This window comes from Pomacea canaliculata, linkage group LG4 (genome assembly GCF_003073045.1).
Source record: "Pomacea canaliculata isolate SZHN2017 linkage group LG4, ASM307304v1, whole genome shotgun sequence".
Taxonomy (NCBI): Eukaryota; Metazoa; Mollusca; class Gastropoda; order Architaenioglossa; family Ampullariidae; genus Pomacea; species Pomacea canaliculata.
This window is the reverse complement of record NC_037593.1, coordinates 16,037,403-16,056,231: the sequence shown is the minus strand read 5'-3', so window position 1 is coordinate 16,056,231 and position 18,829 is coordinate 16,037,403. Positions and strand designations below refer to the sequence as shown.

At 43.5% G+C, this 18,829-nt stretch overlaps 2 protein-coding genes across 2 annotated transcripts; both read right to left on the bottom strand.

Annotated features, from left to right (window-relative positions):
• Positions 1–3,400: 3,400 nt before the first annotated feature.
• LOC112561106 (muscarinic acetylcholine receptor M3-like) lies at positions 3,401–9,078 on the bottom strand. Its single transcript, XM_025233341.1, is given in 2 exon segments — positions 3,401–5,152; positions 5,155–9,078. Coding segments are annotated over 2 exon segments (2,217 nt in total). The 5' UTR covers positions 6,949–9,078; the 3' UTR covers positions 3,401–4,729.
• A 1,740-nt stretch (positions 9,079–10,818) lies between these two features.
• LOC112561104 (serine/threonine-protein phosphatase 6 regulatory ankyrin repeat subunit C-like) lies at positions 10,819–18,633 on the bottom strand. Its single transcript, XM_025233340.1, has 3 exons — positions 18,364–18,633; positions 12,555–12,809; positions 10,819–12,330 (listed from the first exon to the last, which is right to left on the bottom strand). The coding sequence occupies exons 2-3, from the start codon at positions 12,777–12,779 to the stop codon at positions 11,749–11,751; spliced, it is 807 nt and encodes a 268-aa protein (XP_025089125.1). The 5' UTR covers positions 12,780–12,809; positions 18,364–18,633; the 3' UTR covers positions 10,819–11,748.
• Positions 18,634–18,829: the final 196 nt, after the last annotated feature.

Genomic DNA, 18,829 nt, shown 5'->3' with positions numbered 1-18,829 from the left:
GACAAATGCCTCGCCATAGTTTAATAATATTTTTAATTGCATGTATGTATAAAACAATGCCAACATGCTTTCTTTGCTTTGTACTTTGGATTTCTTTGTTATCTCTTGCTGGTCTGTGTTGAAACTAGTCACAAAGTAAAATAAATATAATCGCAAAATGTGTGTATGGAAGTTATATTTCCTCTTTTATTTCTTCCGCCTTTTTGGTTAATTAAATTTAACTGCACATGTGCATACATCCACAGGCACTCACTGCTGACAATCTCTCTCACATTATCAGTTACATTTAGACTGGTTCTTATCGGTATCGATATAATATAATCAAACTAAAAGTAAATAATAAATAAAAATAAGGAATAATAAAATTTAAAAGCATAAAAAAATAAATTAAAATGTGGAGAATGCTTTCACAGCGCGTGACAACCACGTCATCATGCAGCAAATCTCTCTACCGTGCAACGTGCTTACTCCTCACTGGCATCACGAGCTTACAACGGCGAGGGCGAACAAAAGAAAAGCAATGGAGAAATGAAAAAAAAATCTTTGATCAATAAGATCCAGAAAAGTAGACTCCCAGAGAGAGTTGTTGTGCTGGCTAATGTTTGTGACAGACCCAAAGTATTTTCTGACCGCAGCCAGGGGGCCTTGCCGCTGTGAGCCGTGCTCACCGACAGGAAGGCGGGAAGCCTGCAGAAGCAGTAGACGAAGGGTCGTGTAGGACTGCTTTTTTCCCTCCTGAATTAAAAAAGGTGTCAAGAAATTGCGTTTGTAAGCTGGCAAAGAATTTTTGTGCGTAATTTGTTTTTATTTGTATTTTTGGGTGGATTGGCTGCCGCTCTCGATATCTTCACCCTTTCTCTCTCTCTCTCTTTGTTGCAGAAGCCAGGAAAAAAAAATAAACGAAAGAAGAAAGGGAGGATGGAAAATGAAACTGAAAAAAAAAATTCCACAAATAAGAAAAACGTATACATGTATAGAAAAAATTAATACAAAGAAAGGAAAGAATGATCGATGGAAAAAAGGAGATAAAAGCAATCAAACCACGAAACAAAAGAAAAGAAAGAGGACAGCTCGAGAAGCACCATCCGTACATTAAGCTGTTGTTAGCGTGATGCTCCTGTCCAGCCCCGAAATGTTTCCGCCTCTTTGGCGACGAAAGAGACCCTCCTGTCGTCTGCTGTAAAAGAAGAAGGTGAAAGGTCACCTTGACAAGTTGCAGGCCTTTTCATTCCGCACGGAGGGCCGTGCAAATGGCGGCTGCTGCAGCTCTCCTCCTCCTGCCGTGACGTCACGCGCCCTCATCGAGCGGCTGGCTCTAGAAACACTCGGTCCTTCCTGTCCATCTTGATGTCACGGTGGCGTTGTCATTCAAGCTGCTTATTGCTTGGTGGCAATTGGTTTGGTCACGTCTTGGGGTAAAGGTCTTGCTGTCCCCGAGGGCTACTGCTGGTCAGGATGACTTCTAGCACAACCTCGGACATCGAGAAAAGGACATGCGCTGTGTCTAGACAAGAGTCTTGAAGGTTTGGTATTCTTCTAACCTTTCTTCGTTTCTCTTTCTTTGTATCTCTGTTTTTACCCTCTCCTCCCCACCTGCCCGACACCGTGTTATACCAGTATAAACGTCTCTACCTCCGGAGGCGGTCTCGCGCAGTAATAAAAGACAGGTGCCCTGATGATGCTTTTATGCGCGAAACAGACCATTCTTTCACCGACGCTCATCTGTTTGAGAAAGTATTTTAATTGTCTCTGCAGTGATTAACTTCTCTAGCCTTGCAATTTATTCCTTTTTCTCTCCCTCTTCTTCTGCACAACTATACGTCGTTCAAGTAGTTCAGGGGTGGGGAACGTCTGATCGTATACGGCCAGAGATTTCATTTGATCACGCCCCCCCCTCTCCAAGACAATCAGAGATTTCAGTAAATCTATGAGCTGTTTTCATACCCCCATAAATGTATATAATAATAACAATTTTGAGGGACAAGCCAAGAACATCCACTAAGTACTAGATGGGGCACATGCAAGTACATGATGGGACATGCGTCTCGTTAGCTGCCTGAGGCCTATATGAACAATTTTGGAGAGTTATGCATGCATGTGACCTTCACCCCCAGAAGAGGGTATACCACTTCCGGTTTGAAGTTTGTCGACACGCGCATCGTTCTTCGACCATGTCGGCTAATGCAATAATAAAAGCGATCGTCGACATTACCGTGTACATTCGAGTACAGTTCAGTCCTACAATTGTCCAACATTATCCTTTTATGGATTTCTAAAGGATGTGCAAATGAGAAAGCTTTGACTGGGGAAGATACGTTTCGGCTTATTCGTGCATGAGCAAGTAAATCTGTGTGTGTGTAAACACTTTGGAAATGTCACGAATTTCTCTGTCAGGATGAGGTATGTGAGTACTAAATACATGATTATTATTAATGATGTACGTTCACTGCGCAACCAGGAACAGAAACATTGTGGGTTAGAAAAAAGGTTTTGTACTCTATCTCATCTAGAAACATTTGATTACAAATATAAATTTTACAATTTCCAAATAAATGTTTTGCTATGTTTTTCAAGGTTGAAGAGTATAGTTTTCATGCACCTTATTATGAAAAGGCAAATTGTGGTGACTCAGAGGACAGTAGTAGGAGGCAGGCTGGGATCGTACACGTTGCAAAAGTGCTTACACACTGAGGCAACACCACAGCTTGACAAAAAAAAAAAAAGAGAGATAATTTTTTAGTAGATAATTTGCAAGGCCCGCAGATAATGCTATAAATATTAAAATGGCCCTTGGAGAAAAAAGTTTCCCCTTATTATGATGTAGTTAATACGCTCTGAATATATTGCCAGTCTTTTGCCCGACAGAACGTGTTAATGAAGTAGCCTCCATAAGGGAGATAACCACTCGCACACGTCAATTCTTCCCAATGACTTTCCCTACCTTGGCGGTCAAGGTTTTTTTTTTTTAAAACACTCACAGCAGCTTCATTTTATTCGACTATATGCATGCAATTTATTTGGTTTATTATTATTATAAAAAAACTAAACTTCAAAGCGAGTGGCAGTATAAAGTGACAGTGGGGAAAAGATTCCGCAGAATAAGTAGCAGAAACTACATGGCATCAAGGGTAAAAGATGAGGGCCTGCAGTATAGTAATGAAACCACTCTGGTCATCACTGAAGAGAGGCCATGTGGGGTTTCCTTCGGGTATTACGGTTTTCTGTCCCCACCTCCAATATTCACTCTGCCGTCACAAGCGAACGGTGAAGGTGATAGTGAAGAAGAAGAGGAAACGCAGAAAGGTAAAAAAAAAAAAAAAGCTACAGCAACAGCTGCACCAACAGCATCAGGCGTGGCATAAACCCCAAATATCAGCGTTATCAACAACATCCGGGAAGCTACACACGATGTTTTCTTTTATTTCGTAAGAGTGGCAGCACCGTCAGAATGAGGTAGATAGTTGTGTGTTTTCCAACATAGATAAGTTTGCCATATTGAAGATCCTTGTAAACAGTAGAATTTATTTATTGTAATCTCGGGACACTCAAGATTTGACAATTTTCTCTATATTTGAAACGTGCGCACAAGAGAACAACTAGTTTATCAGTGAAATAATTTCAACTGAAAGCTTCTCAACAGTTTTAAAAACGATTTTGCTTTTAGATGTCTAGAATAAAAAAAATCAATCAAGGAATTCAAAGGATGATTCTTAAACTTTAAATTCATATAAAAACATCTTGTCACACAGAAAACTTTGAAAAAGATTAAAGCTACATATAGAAAAAAAATGCTTATGATTTTTTTCCCTTTCTTTATGATTTTCTTAGCTGCAGTGCGTACTTTCAGCTCATTTCAGGATAAAATGTGGAGACATTTAAAAGAGTGGTGCCCACCACCCAAACAAAAAAGTTATAGGATATGAAACTATCAACGTTGAAACAAAACAAAAATGGATTTCTTAACAATTTTTTAATCCCTATTAGCTCGCCAGTTAAAGGGAGACAGCTGGCAAAAACCTTTTAGTAACAATTGTAATAGCCTCCCTTGGACCTTGTGAGGGCAATCATGCCGTGCAACCAACAACAGAAATTAGCATGAAGACTTGCGTGTAAATATAGCAGAAGAATGCCATTATTTATAAACTAGAACCTTCCGTGTGGTACAAGTTTGTTTTTAAATTATCTAAGAAGTCCGGGCTTTAGTTCCAGTAAATCTGATGAGGTTTTACTCACATGAACAGTCTGAATGTCAAACATTTGCAGGTCAAATGTCATCAAACGTTACCTCCTCTTGACATAAACGTTAGGCAAAAACCATTGTTACTTTTACAATGGTAGGAAAATTATGTACAATGACAAATGAAATACGATTGATGAATGGATGGAATGGTAGTCAGATACGAAGGTAGAGGGAGATGAAAAATGGGAGAAAGTGAAAGAGCAAAGAGAGGACGAAAGGAAAACACTGAAATTTACGAGCTCATGGATAATTTATCGAACGTAGTATCTGGAATGTGAAACGACTTTTGGTGCTGTAAATCTTTCAGTATCCTGTACTGAAATATAGATTACACTGAAAAAAACAAAAACACAAAAACAAAAAACAAACAAAAAACAAAAAACAAAAACAAAACAAAACAAAAAAAAAAAAAAAAATAAAAACCTACCAAACAAAAACACTGAGGTACTGACAGCGTTTGAAAATAAAATTTTAGAATTTTTTTATGCGTTATCTGTTCGAGATGTCCGCACTTTGTTGGTCAACGGAGGGACGGATGATAACGGGTTTGGGTTGCGGCCGTCGCCTCCACCGCAGACTTCCAATGAGGTTCTTACACTCGGATCTGAACTGACGATTGCACAGCCCGTAGATAATGGGGTTGGCCGCGTTGCTGATGAAGGAGGACCTGATGAAGACGCTGACGATAGCGACAGACGTGTCCGACAGGCTGTCCAGAAAGCTCCTGCCCACCGACGATCTGACGAGCACGATGACGAAGAAGGGGAGAAAACTGACCACGAAAACGATAGAGATGGTGAAAAGCATGCGAGTCGTCTTTCTTGGATGGTAGGTCAGTTTCTTCCGAAGCTTTTCCAAAATGAGAGCTGCAGACACTCGGGGTGACTCCCCACTCCTTACGGGCGTGGAGCACGGGGTGGGGAGTCTGGAGGTAGGGGTGCGCCCTCCCGGGTAGCCTCCGCAAGGCATGAGGAAAGAAGGATCGTACGGGAACTGTTCTTTTTCGGTGCCTTCGGGTAGGGATTGAGAGGTTGGGACACGTCCGCGTCTTTGACCTCTTGCCAGTCCCTTTCTCCCGTCTCTGGGTGTTCGCCAGAAGGAGCCACCTCATCAGCGTTTTCTCTCTTTGCATCATCCATTGGAGAAAAGCCTGGAGCCTTCTTCACCTTGATAGAGGTATCGTGTTGATCTTGATGTAGATGCATGGAATTTATTTGGTCAGGGGCATTGAAATCTCTGTTCCTTCTTTCGTCGTTGCTGTGGTTCCTTTTCAGAAGGGGCCTTTCCTGCCCTTCAAACTGAGTTGTACCGTACTGGCCCCGGGAGTCAGGGTCTAGATCCTTGCGGTCGGCAAACATGTGTGGATTCCTGGCTGAGAGAATCCTGCGCGGCCTCGTGGGGTCAGCAACTGTCAGAACTGCAGCGGATGGTGGCTTGCCCTCAGTATCCTGCTTGTCTGACGCTGACATTGAAAAATCTGTAAGGTCGTAGCCCCTGGAGGTCAGGGATACGCCGGGGTCAGGGCTGGATTCCTGAGCGAAAGCCGGTCCGTTGTCAGGAGTCAGTAAGCAGTGGAAGGTTCTTTCGTCATTTACTTCACTCGCTCGACTGCGCACAGAAAACACCCGAGAAGAAAACAAAGGCGAAGTATGGTGCTTCAGCGACTGGGCTTTCCTCTTCATGGAGGCCTTTTTGATGCTGGCGTTCACCTTTTTCCACGCCTGACGCCTGAGTTCTTCGTCGTCACTGTCATCAAGAGCTGCCTCCACCGCCTTTTCTCCAGCCAGGACACCCAGAAATCCCCACCCGGCATCGCTTCCTCTACTGGGCACAGACACTTGGCTGCTGCGTCTAGAGTTGGGAATATCCCCACCGGTGGGTGGCTCGAGAAGAGAGGGTGTCCGGCAGTTGAGCAGCGCCCTCTGTCTATCCTTCTGGGCTTGTCGCAGGCGAATGATGCGCCGGGCAATCAGGGTGTACAGCACGGTGATGGCCAGCACCAGCACCATGTAGCACGAGAAATACACACAGTAGTACAGCAGCGGCCAATGAGTGTCGATGTACTCATCGGCGATGAGACAGGTCACGCCAACAGCTCGCCCCAGCTGACCCCCACCGGCGCCCTGCATGGTGAAGTCGCCGTAGAGGACGAGCGATGCCGCAGAAAGGATTGCGGCGAAACACATTGCCGCACAGCAGGTCAGCTTGGCGCGCCGGACCGTGAAGAAGTAACCCAGGGGCCGACAAATCTTGTAGTAACGGTCGAAGGCGATGGCTACCAGGATAAGCGACGACGTGCCGTTGAGGAGGTAGGTGAGGAAGCGCGTGACCTTACACCAGTAGGGGGCGCTGAAGGAGGTGAGGCGCGCCAGCATGGCCAGCTCCGTGGGCATGCAGATGACACAGTTGCAGAGGTCCAGGAGGGCCAGGAAAAAGATAAAGACCTTGGTGACGGTGCTCTGCCAGCGGAAGCCGTAGACGTAGCAGACCAGGCAGTTTCCCAGCATCCCCAGCACGAGCAGGATGCAGGTGTAGGCCATGGCCGGGATCAGGACTGGAGACCACGAGGCAGAGGAGGTGGAGGGGACCGTGATGTTGCTGCTGTCCAGTGTTGTGTCCTCCATATCTTGCTCCTTCCGCTCCGTCGTCGGGGTACCTGGTCTTCGCCTATCCCCACCTGAAAACAACCTGGAACTAATGTCTTCCATTGTCAGGTATCATGTAACGTTTATTATCTGATATGTTGAGATTTATGCGCCTTATCCCATTCGACCCTCCCTTCTCCAACACCGAAGACGACAAACATTTAGGTCTTTTCAACGCACTTATCATCTGAAGTATGAGGGAGACAGACAAAATATAGACACATATACACAGTTAAAACATAACAAATACCTACAGCTGAAATACACATATCAACACATATAAACATGTACCCACAAACATACAAATACACGCACACAAACATCACCGTACACACGTAGGCAATCTGCTTTACGGTGTAAATGTTTTTATATAACATCATGTATAAACTTGCCACTCGTGGTTTAAATGTCCGCATTTCCCGGTCTCCAGTGTTATCTATGCCAGGAATTATAAACGATAATGTCATTCATGACATGAATGATGACTTTTGTCCCTGTAGAGAGCGGAAACTCTGTTCAATTACTTAGGCACTTGTGGTATACAAAACGTGAACTCAACAATTATTCCCTCACAATGTACAAATGGATTCTAGCCTCATAAACGATGACTAGACTCATTGTGGGACATGAGGTCGGCCAGGAATGAAGGATGGAGTATCGGGCTGCTTTAGTCCAGGTCTTCACGAGCAAACAAAATTTTATGCAGGTGGCGGGGTTGGTAATGGTGGTGATGAAACTACACCACGTTTGATAAATGTGTTTGTGCTTAATTGCTTCGGTAGGAGGACATAGTAGAGCACGCACGCACACACCCTCTCTCACACACACATACTTCCTCTCTCTCTCTCTCTCACACAAACAAGGGATTGGATACCCAGGACTCTTTGTTTCTGCTTTTAAAAAAGAGGCTTCATGGTTGTCATCAAAACGATTAATGTTCAAAAATTATGTCCAAAGTACGATATTAATTCTATCGATCTTTCAAATTGTCTTTCTCGGTCTGAGTACCTTTACATAGTTTCCAAAATTAATTGTGGGGTTCTAAGTCCCTTCACTAGATTTAGATTAGGTTAACCCATCAAACCACATGTCCGAAGAGAGGTATGGAAGGTAATTGCCCGTTTTGTAGTGATATTCCAGTGTCAGAACCGCATTTTATTTTTGTTTGCCCGCCATGCACTAGTCGGCTAGAGAAATTCATTCCCATTCAGTTTTATAGTTGGCCATCTAATTTCAACTGGAATTGTTATTTAACACTACAAATGCTAACATTCTGTTCAATCTATCGCTGTTTGTTTTAATGTATTTCGTATGGACGTTTCTTCCAACATTCATTTTGTCTACTGGTTTGTAAGATAGAATGTAAATGTAATAATTATTATTGTCAGATGGTGTTTCTATGCTATTCATGACTTACGAACTTTTTTTATTTATATACCCGTAAAATAGCCAACCACTTGAAATGGGCCAATGGGCTAATTAGTAAAGTTCTTTCTTTCACACACATATACAAATACTTCCACTTTCTCTTTTTCTCGCCCTCTCTCTCACACATCCTGACACTCACACACTCTCTCTCACACACGTACACGTACTTCCTCTCCTTTCACACACACAAAGGATGCAAAGGAAAATACTTGCTCACTATTTTTTTTTTTTTTTGTTTGTGCGCGGCCTTGCCACGTAAACAACTTGCAACAAGGAAGAGAGAGAAGGATGTAGCTATGCGCAGGTAGGACGTCTACTACACACAATGTAAATTAAAGGAATTACAAGGATAAAGCCTAGAAATTTTAAGTAACATGTATTAAAACTGAAAATTGTGAATGTCCAGTTATCACCACTAAATTTTGTGAGCGAGTCCCGGATGTAGAGCACTCACAGACCACTCAATCACGTTTTTTTTTTGCTTTCTGATGGCAAGAGGTTGGAGGGTAAGATCGATGGCGAGTTATTCACCTTGACAATTCACCTGACTGCCTGATTTATTTAATTTTCATCCTCTGACGCCTGAACAAAAGGACATAATACACAGAAAAGAAAAGTTAACTTGTCTGGCTGAGTCAGCCAGGTGGTTGTGGCCATGGTGGTGATAACAACCCTGTTGATAGACCTACAGCTATGTTTATTACCTAATGGAATTACTATTCTTCAGTTTCAATGGCAATCATGTTACATAGCTGATAAAATAATTAGAGTAGATGAATTGTAAACATTTAAAAAATTCAGACCCTACCTTAATGCATGCAGCGAAACTGTGTCAATCCGCCAGTGCGGGTGTGGGTGTGTATTTTGTTTTATGAGTGTGTCAACTGAGTGTCACCAGCAGGCAAGTGTCACACGACACTCGTGGCTTGAAACACGCTCCTGGTGACAATGACAAGACGAGAATACAGACACGTCGTTGTTTACAGGATGTCTGTGATCAGTCGAGAACAGAACGAGTGTGTTGTTCACCGACTCTGTGTGTGTGTGACCCACGAGACGGTTTCCGAGAGGCCAGAGTGCGCTCAGGTCAAAGGTGGAGCGAACTACTTTAGGAACTGCAGAATTTGAATTAGGAGAATTGTTTTCCTCAGAAATGTCTGTACCGCTTCATGGGCGGAGATAAATCGGATGTATTTGTACACATGTGTATGTGGGGGAGGAGGCGTATGTCAGAGAATGGGTGATAAGTAAAAGTGAAATTTAAAGAAATAAAGGAGAGAAGAATGAACAAATAATTAAAACGAGAAAAAATTGTATCTTTTTCTCACTCATACATACTGCTACACTAAAGTAACTACGACTAACCTCTTTATGTATATATCTATTATATAAAACCTTGATTTAAAAATTTCGAGCAACACTTTGTGGCTGCAAATACAGAGGTAACTAAAAATAGAAACTTCATCTTCTGTAAAGATTCACCTCACATCTAGAAGCTGTTCTACATATAGACTAGTTTGGTTTACTGCTGTATGGGAAAAAAAATTTGTTTCCAAGTTGTAAATGGAGCTTCTCCTGCGCTTCTTTTTTTTTAAAAGAAAAAGCAGAAAAAAACTTCATTAACGTTTTTTTTACACGCGTTATCATCAAGCAAGCCGCCATTGTCAACTCGAGACTAACAACCTCTCCATTCACACTCGTAGGGTGGACGTAAAATACCTGTCAAAGCTCGGACATCATTCGGTCAGCAAAGCTCATCCTCTGGTGGACTTCGATTCTCCATCAAACGACGGCGACGACAACAGTCCGCACACAAAGCGTCTCAGGCCAAGCAAATCTCGCAGACTCGCGACCCCAAGTCTTCAGACGATAAAACCCGAGAATCGGCGAGCACAGAAAACTAGGAATTTCCAAAGGCGGTTGACTTGCGCAATGCTGTTCCGGGTGACGTAGTAGCGCGCAGCGTTATCTCCCTTGAGTTATCCGCGTGACGAGGACAATGACAGGCGCCTTGGCTGTACGTACCGTGGCGTCAACCTCCCTGGCGCATTAATTATTTTCGCGGGATATGTCGTTATCAACGGACGTCCTTTCAAACGACCCCCTTTACGGAATGAAGCTAAGCGGACGGCGGACAGGGCTCCTGTGTTTGAAGCAGGATGTGGTTCGGCGTGGAGTCTGGGGGCGTGGAGTCCCGTCCTCGTCCTCGCTTGTGGTACTCAGTGTGGTGGTGGTGGTGATGGTGGTGATGGAGGTGGTGTGGTGGTCACACGCTGTGCATGCTGGTCGTGCTGCTCCCCACGCGCCAGTGCAGAGCTCGTTCGGAACTCGGCGAGAGGGGACTCCAAACTGTCGATGGTTTGTCGAGCAAGTCTGGAGTGGCTACGTGATGGCCCGGCAATTGTGGGAACACGCAGCGTGCGTCACCGTCAGGATGTGTGTGGGGGTCCGTACTCAACCTTCCCACCACCCTTGCTTACACCGATCACAGTGCATGCACAAAAAAACAATTCTTATTTGTGTTTATTTGTCACTTCCCGACATTGCGAAAAAGACAGATGCGAGACAAGAGACAGAGACGAACATGGGACAGAGACAGCGCTCAAGATGTATAGAGACGAGAGACATTAGAGATGCAGAAACACCAGTCTTACAAGGCACGATGTTCTGTTTTTATGTCGCTACATATGGAAAGATTGTTCCTAAAGCACATTTTATTTCTTCCGCGGTGCACTCGTGTCACTTCCAATACATTTATCTTCATTATCTCCCCTTTTCGCTCTCTCACCAGACATCCCAGTGGTGTTCATGGCAGGAGCCGGTCGCCACGGGTGGAGGCTGGTTTCTGTAATTGTTTTCATGAAACTGCGTTTCTATCACGTCGATTGGTTGTCCTTGTGAGTGGTGGAGGAGGAGGAACGCAACCATCGTTATCTGTTGAGCGAGTAAAACACTCTGAACACATTGCGAGGGGAGATAAGCCGTCAGTGTCATGCTTCATCAAAACCTTCTGTGACGTATCTATGGTGCCGTCAGGGACATCTTTCTAGAATCATTAGTGCTGGACCGTGAAACACACACAGACATACACACACACATACAGATGGTAATCTGAGCTTATAATATTTTACATATAAAACCTGACAAAATGTTTTCTTTCGGCTTTTTATATTTGATGCGTTTCAGAAGGTAGCAAGTCTGAGAGTTAAACAGTTGTGCTCATAACTCCAGTGAACGATTGGAAAAAATAGCTGCTGGCTTCCGGATAGCCAAGAAAGGATTCAGGAGTAAAGAGTCTGAACTTGCTCATTGTAAAATGTCTTATTACCTGTTCTTTCACACACGACTTTCATTGCAATATTTTCTCGAACAGTATAGACACAAGAAGTTTTCTTTTCATGTTTCACACACTCCTTGTCAGTTTGAAGAGCACCACTAGGTGTGCTGGAGCTGAGTCTTCTGTTGTTGTTGTTGTTGTTGTTGTTGTTGTTGCTGCTGCTGCTGTTGCTGCTGTTGATGATGCTGATGCCTTCTGCGGTGTGTGAGGGGGGAACGACGCTGATGGTGTGTCTGATGATTGTGATGATAGTTATGATGAGGCACGGCTAGAAAACAGAACCTTGTGGTTCTCGGTTCTGGTGTGGTCGTCTCCTCACTTTCTGTCACACATGGAATCTCCGACTCCTCCGCCATGTCCGAGAGATGGCCGCCGCTGTCGGCCAGAGTCCTGACACAGTCCTTGTTGCCTGCGCGGTGGGCGTAGAAGATGGGCGTCCGACCGAACGAGTCCCTGGCGTTGACGTCGGCGCCATGATGGATGAGGTAGTCGATGATCTTTTTGTCCGGCCGGTTGGCAGCGATGTGGAGGAGGTTGCACTGACCTGGCAGGCCATCTGGCTGGCCCATCTTGAGGTTCACGTCGATGCCGGCCTGCAGCATGGCTTTGAGAACTTTTTTCTTGCCTCTCAGTGCGCATGCGTGGACTGGCGTCCAGCCGTCCACTTCGGTTGTGAACACCTGGATAAAATCGAAAGGTAATCACTATCACGTGACTACTTGCAGGTCATATAACAATTTATTTATTGATTAAATTAGAGGTTAGTTTATCAACAAGAAAGTAAGTGGAGTCACGCAAGGTCTCGTCACTCTGTGTTACTCCACACAACAGGTAGATGTTGACAACAGCAAAAATATTTCCAAAAGGTAATGAAAGATAAATAGATAAATAAAATAACATCAACCTTTTGTGCCAGTTGATGGTTGGCCTTGACCAGGTGCTTGACCTGCTGCAACATTGTTTTGTCGTCTCGCCTCAGCAACGACAGCGCGACCATGGCCATCTCGACCACCTCCGTCTCGTCATGGCAACCCACGGGGTCCTCCTGATCATCAGTAGTTCTCATTGCCTCTGGCTCTTCCAACGGTCGGCTTCCCCCCTCAAATGTCGTTTCTTCATCTAGCTGCATTTGTCTCCAAACTTCTGCTCGCAAGGCAATCTGTAAACAGAGATAAACAAGTTTAGTCCGCTGTATGAAAAAGAATCGGGGTTTATGATGAAAGAACATGGTTTGCACTAAAGGACATCTCTCTTTTCTCTGAGAAGAAAGCTGAAAAGTTAAAAATATGTTCCAGGACAGGTGAAGTAAAAATCTGTAACAGAAAAAAAGTCCTGCATGATTTGTCCGAGCATCATAATAAGAAAGGTCTGAGAGCTCAGCTCCTCTCTTCGCAGGTCACAGGTAATACATCAACACTCCGCCTCAGAGCTTCATCTCCTGTGACAGGTCGGCTATGACAGGTCACTGGGTCTTGCTGCTAGCAGGCAGACAAAGGGGACCTAAGGGGAGAGAGAGATAAAAGGCCGTGGAAGAAGGAGACAGCCAGACAGCCAAACAGCCAAACAGGCAAAAGGAGTGTTTGCGCGCGTGAGTGCTTGTTTACACCTTGCACGTGCAGATTTAAAGCATCACCTTCTTGTAGCTTTCTCTGAAACCTAATGCAAAACATGAGTGATTTTTATTTTCTAAACAGTTGAATAATATTAATTCAGCACACTTTCACAGACGAAGCTTGATAAAAGGTTAGAAGGTGGACACACCTGTATGCTGAAACGTCGACACAGGTGTACAGAACTTGCGCTCCTCACGGCCTAGTCACACCGTGTCATTTCTTTTATTAAAAGTGGTGTTTGTTTCATGAATTGTTGTCGTCCTCCTCTGAATATTATTTTCAATCCACCACGATCTTGCAGCAAAGAGACTTGTTTATATACTTTCCCTGAAGAAGTGCTTTCTCTGATATTTGCCAATAGCACGCAAGAACTGAATCCTGGTACTGACAGAACTCGTCCCCGAACCTCGAGGGTGTGATTGATAGAAACCACAAACACACTTCCTCACACTAGTCACACAGGATGGGTTACAGTCCTTCCGGAAAAGTACTCTTGTGGAAATCCGGAATCTTATGTGACTTAACAGCAAGATCACAAACTTTTACTGTAAATGCCTGCCTAATTTTTTTCCATAAATTATACAACCTGCTGGATGGGAAATAACAATCCCATAAGGCCTTGGTGCACATTATGTATACTAACCCAACCTGATCTGCAAGAAATGAGTTGGGTTTTCGCTTTAATGAAAGTGAAACAACTACACCATACAGCCAGTGGCTGGATGTAATTATAAATAATTCACGAAGTTCTTTCTTCGTGTTTAGTGAGAAGAAAGAGAAAGTTTAGTGACACGCATGATGGAGAGACAGAATGACAACCTTATCACGATGGATGTTTGCTGTGTTATTACAGTAACTGATCCCATCCATCAACTTCATCCTTCCAGTTGTCCGGGGCAGATGTTTTTTGCAGTTCTCGTGGTGAAAGTCAAAAGAGAAAATACCTGCAATGAAAGCTTGCAGGCCTGACTGACAGGCAAGCTGGGAGAGTATTTTTATGCATTTACCCTTCCCCTTCTCACGCCCTCCCACCACACCTAGCAGCTCTGACGTCAGCCACAAAACGGTTGAATGACGACAGAGCCTACCCTCCCTCGCCAATCCTCTCCACCACCAACAGCTTTATCCACCCTCTCCGTCAGCAACACCATCACAACATCAGCCCAGACGACACAACACTCCTACCACTGGCGTCACGTGACAACTGGTCCAGCTGTCAAGAGTAGTTTTACGAATGACTGCAGTCGATTCTGATTGAAAATGTCGGGATTCAGCAAAATAGACCCGAGTTCCCACCCCGACCCACTCCCTGGTGGAGGGCAGCAAAGAAAACGCAGCCACCCCACAGGGTACAGCCGTATGAAATCTCTTTGTCTTCTTTCTCTCTCTCTCTTTCTCTCTTTCTCTCTCACACACACACGCATACACAGAGGTCATCCTGAATACCAATTTGTTCTTCATCAAGATGAGTGTTTCTAGAATATTAACTACAAATCTTTGTCTGCAAGAAGGAATCTTAAGTGCGAAGAGGTTAGTCGAATCCTCTGTCTGCTTTTTTTGTCTGTATATTCAATTACTCATGTCTTCTCCATCCCTTCACCTAGCTCTTGTCCGTTTTTCTCCCAAACTTCATTTTTTTTTTGGTTGTTATTTTCGCTCGATTCCACTGTAATTGTTTTACTGCGCAGGCTAGTAAGCAGAATAATTGCTATGAAGAGAAACAGAAGAAGGAGAAAATTGGTGTTTTAGACTGAGCACCGAAGCAGAAAGAAAAAAAATATTAATTAAATGGCACAAGTTTAATAAGGATACCTTCTGTGGTTCTCTTCAGCAAACAAACCAGTACCTACAAGGTTAATAAATTTGCAATAGTACATCTTGCTTTAAAGCAGATGGCAAGACTCCCTCAAAGGTTGACTGTAGCAAGATAACCCAATATTGGAGGAATTCGTGGGAACTGGACTCCGCCTTAGACATGTCATGTCCTAGACAACAATAAACCATTGAAATTTTACTTCAGATCGGAAGAGTATAGTCTATAAGTTCCTGTCACTGGCTTACTTGTGCATCAGAACAACGGGTCCAAAACATTTAATGAAAGTCTATGATCATCCTACAATAACCTACTGTACTAAAGGCGATATTAACCTCCAGTGTACTAGTACAACCTACATACACCTCGTATACTAATCAGGCCTACATTCATGTAACGAGTACTTGTACAAGCCGCAGTCGTGTCACGTGTAACGGTTTTAACGCTGACGAGTAAGCCGTTAATGACGTCATGGTCAGTGCCTTCCTCAATTCATTAATGATTCTTCACTAAAGTCAATTAAATATTGATTTCTGTATTCTTTCTCACAGACCATGTGGAAAAAAAACCTGCATGCCGTTTGATACCTGAGTCCAGGACACATAATGGCACGGGGGAAAATCCTCTTTAGGGATTTGATGATAAAATAGGTTTTAAATGACAACAGAATTTTTATACCTGCTTCCCCTGCAGCATCAGCCATGCATACAAATTAAGCGGGATTGTAAGGTATGGTTATGCTTCAGCTTAAATGCAGCCACCTTAGGTGAGTCAGGTGGAGATTTTTTTCTAACTGACCCAAGTTAGTGACCTGCTCTACGCAAATGAACACCATCGCCAGCTTGGAGACCCTTGACCAACACAATAATAGAATAATAGTAGAGATGACTTTGTCCAACACATGGAGTTCATCGCACTTTCACATGGTCCACTGACTGTGACAATATTAGTTATGTCAAAACTGTACACGATGAATTAGTGTATTTAAAAAACAACCATGAAAGTATATTTCAGCTTCCTTCCAGTTTGACTGCAACATGTTAGCATCACTATTCAGTTCCCAACTCTATGGAGCAGACGACTCAACTTGTTTTCAAAGCACCTCTGAAGCTTACCTGTTGTCATCTGTCATGTTGGTGAGGAGAACATTCTGCAATGAGAGACTTGCAATGACCGGCAGGCAAAATGTTTAATCAGAAACAAAACCCTTTGTGATAATGAGTTGCGTGATTCACATCGGATAAAGAACGACCTCCAAATGAAGCTGTCACAAAATAATCCTTGAATGAATCTCCATCATGGCGATACGATCGCAACCCATGTAGCTGGTAATGTTTTTTACAAAAGACATATCAATGTTGCAAGTAAAAGTAGAAAATAATCTTATTGTTTTTTTATATCAACGTTCATTATTAATATGTCTGGAGGTTTTCTTTCTTTCTTTTTATTTGTTTATTTTTTAAAAGCGCTTGGACCCCTATTCTTATATTAATACAGCCTTACTGTAATATCGCACTCTAGTCTCACCTAGCATCACTCTATTCTTCTTCTATTCACATCTTACTTCTTACATTATTATTAAGCAAGATAAAAAATTATTGCGATCAATCAGTAGATTATTACAGTGTCTCAATGTCACCATACTTGTGATATTATCTGTGTTCCATTTTTGAGGTATGAGCGTGTGAACAAGTGACTTTGGGAAAAGAAGTCCTGACCTTACTTTCTAACGACATCACAAAAAAAGACTCATTAAAGGATTTTCAAAACAAAGAATTTTTTGTTTTTTCTTTTTAAAAAATGTAAAGTATTTTTTGCAACAAAATATGCGTATTATATCAGTAAGAAAGTGTGATTTTGTTTACTTGCCAGCAGCTTTAAGCTTTCTTTTCCTGCCAGGCTCGAGTTGTCCTTTAACTTCACAGTTGTGTCTACCCTCTGTACATTCAATTCATGGAGCTCTCGAGATCACGAAGAACTCCAGCCTGCTTTGATTACCGAGGATAAAATCCAGAAGCGGTTCATTACAATTTACAATTTTTCCCTGAATAAAAAAATGAGGCCAAACATCCCGACTTGACACAGATTGCCAGCCACTTTGCTGCTCCATCTGTGTTCCAGAATACGGAGATTCTAACTTTTGTCCTTTATCCTCCAAAGGGCAGGCGACAAAGTGACTGCTTGCTGAATTGAAAACCTGATAAAAATGTTGTTTGGCCACAAACATATACTGACGCAAAGAAATGCGATAAGAAAATAGGATGTGCGTGCCAGATGGCCGTCCACTCGTGTGTGGCAGGTCGGGCAGCCATCGAGCGGGTAGTATTCAGAATGAGTGAGTGCTCTGGATACACAGGGACACAGAGAGAGAGAGAGCAAGAACAAAAGTTCCTCCAGCATTCATTACCTCCAGGAAATAGCCTGTCACTCACCTACAGACAGTCACCCTCGCTGACTACAGTGCATGCGCCCCTCGTGAAGGACGAAGGTTGTAAGGACCGGGGCTGATGAAAGCCTGGGGTGAGATATGGGGTCATATGCTCGACTTATCAGTAAACTTGTTACAGGCTGGCCATGAAACCCAGACTAGAAGTTCTACCACAGACGGCAAAGTAAAAGTCCACGATGTGTCACAAACCAGAACGACATGACGGGTGGATGTGAATACTTTGAAAATCAGTAATTTATTGAAAATATCTTCCACAGCTCCTTCCTTCACTGTGTATGGAGAGGCAGAAAACGTGTTGTTCATGCAATTTTTCAAATATTTTACGATTTTGGCAACCTGGACTTTATTACGGCCAAACAGCTAGCTTTCCAGGTGTAACATCCAGGGCGCGAGAGAGAGATAGAGAGAAGAGGACAGAGAGAGAGACAAAGGTTATCCGAGGGCTATAGCTATAAAAGTTATCCGAGCGCTATATAGCTCCACAAGAATAGACTAAATAACAATAATAGTATTACAATGCTGCATTAAATAATGAACAGAAAATGGTAACAATTGCTAGTAAGATTGTAAATACAGATAACTACATAGACTAAGCCCGATTTGCATAATTATTTTTAAATGTAAAACGCATAGACAGATACCAAAAATAAAGGGAAGAGTTAGAGAAATTGAGATTAAGAGAGAGAGAGAAAAAAAAATTTTTTTTGGGGGGGAAGGATGGATAAACATAGCCACGGTGATAAATTGACAGACAAGTAAACAGGTAACACCGACACACGCACAATGAAAGACACGCCTCCTGCCCGTAGCCACAGAGGCTGGTAAGCAAAGCACTTACTGTATTTACTGTATTTTTCCAGCCGCCGTCACCAAGAGCCCCGCGCAGGGAGTGTTTCCAGCAAGAACGAGTGGCACATTCAGGTCTGAGTGCACCGCAGCTTACGACACGAACCCTCGTTGAACCAGCCTCGCAATCAATCGCGGTGAGCAGCACGTGACCGTCTCGCGGTGCTCGCGTCACGACAACCGTCACGTGACCATACCTCGCCTCACGCCAGCGTTGTCCTGCAGACCTGTGCCTACATTGTTCGGGGCGACATCTATAATCTTGTCATCCAATCACAGCCACTAAAACACTTGCACGCCATCCGGCATGATGGAGGCAGAAGATGAGGAGACTGACGTTGCTGGAGGTTGAGGATCAATGAGAAGCACAGAGGGAACATTAACTTCCACTTGCAGCCAAAACACGTGGGAGAGAGGGGAGTGGGTTGACATTATTTTGTAGTCGTTGTTTGTCCCAC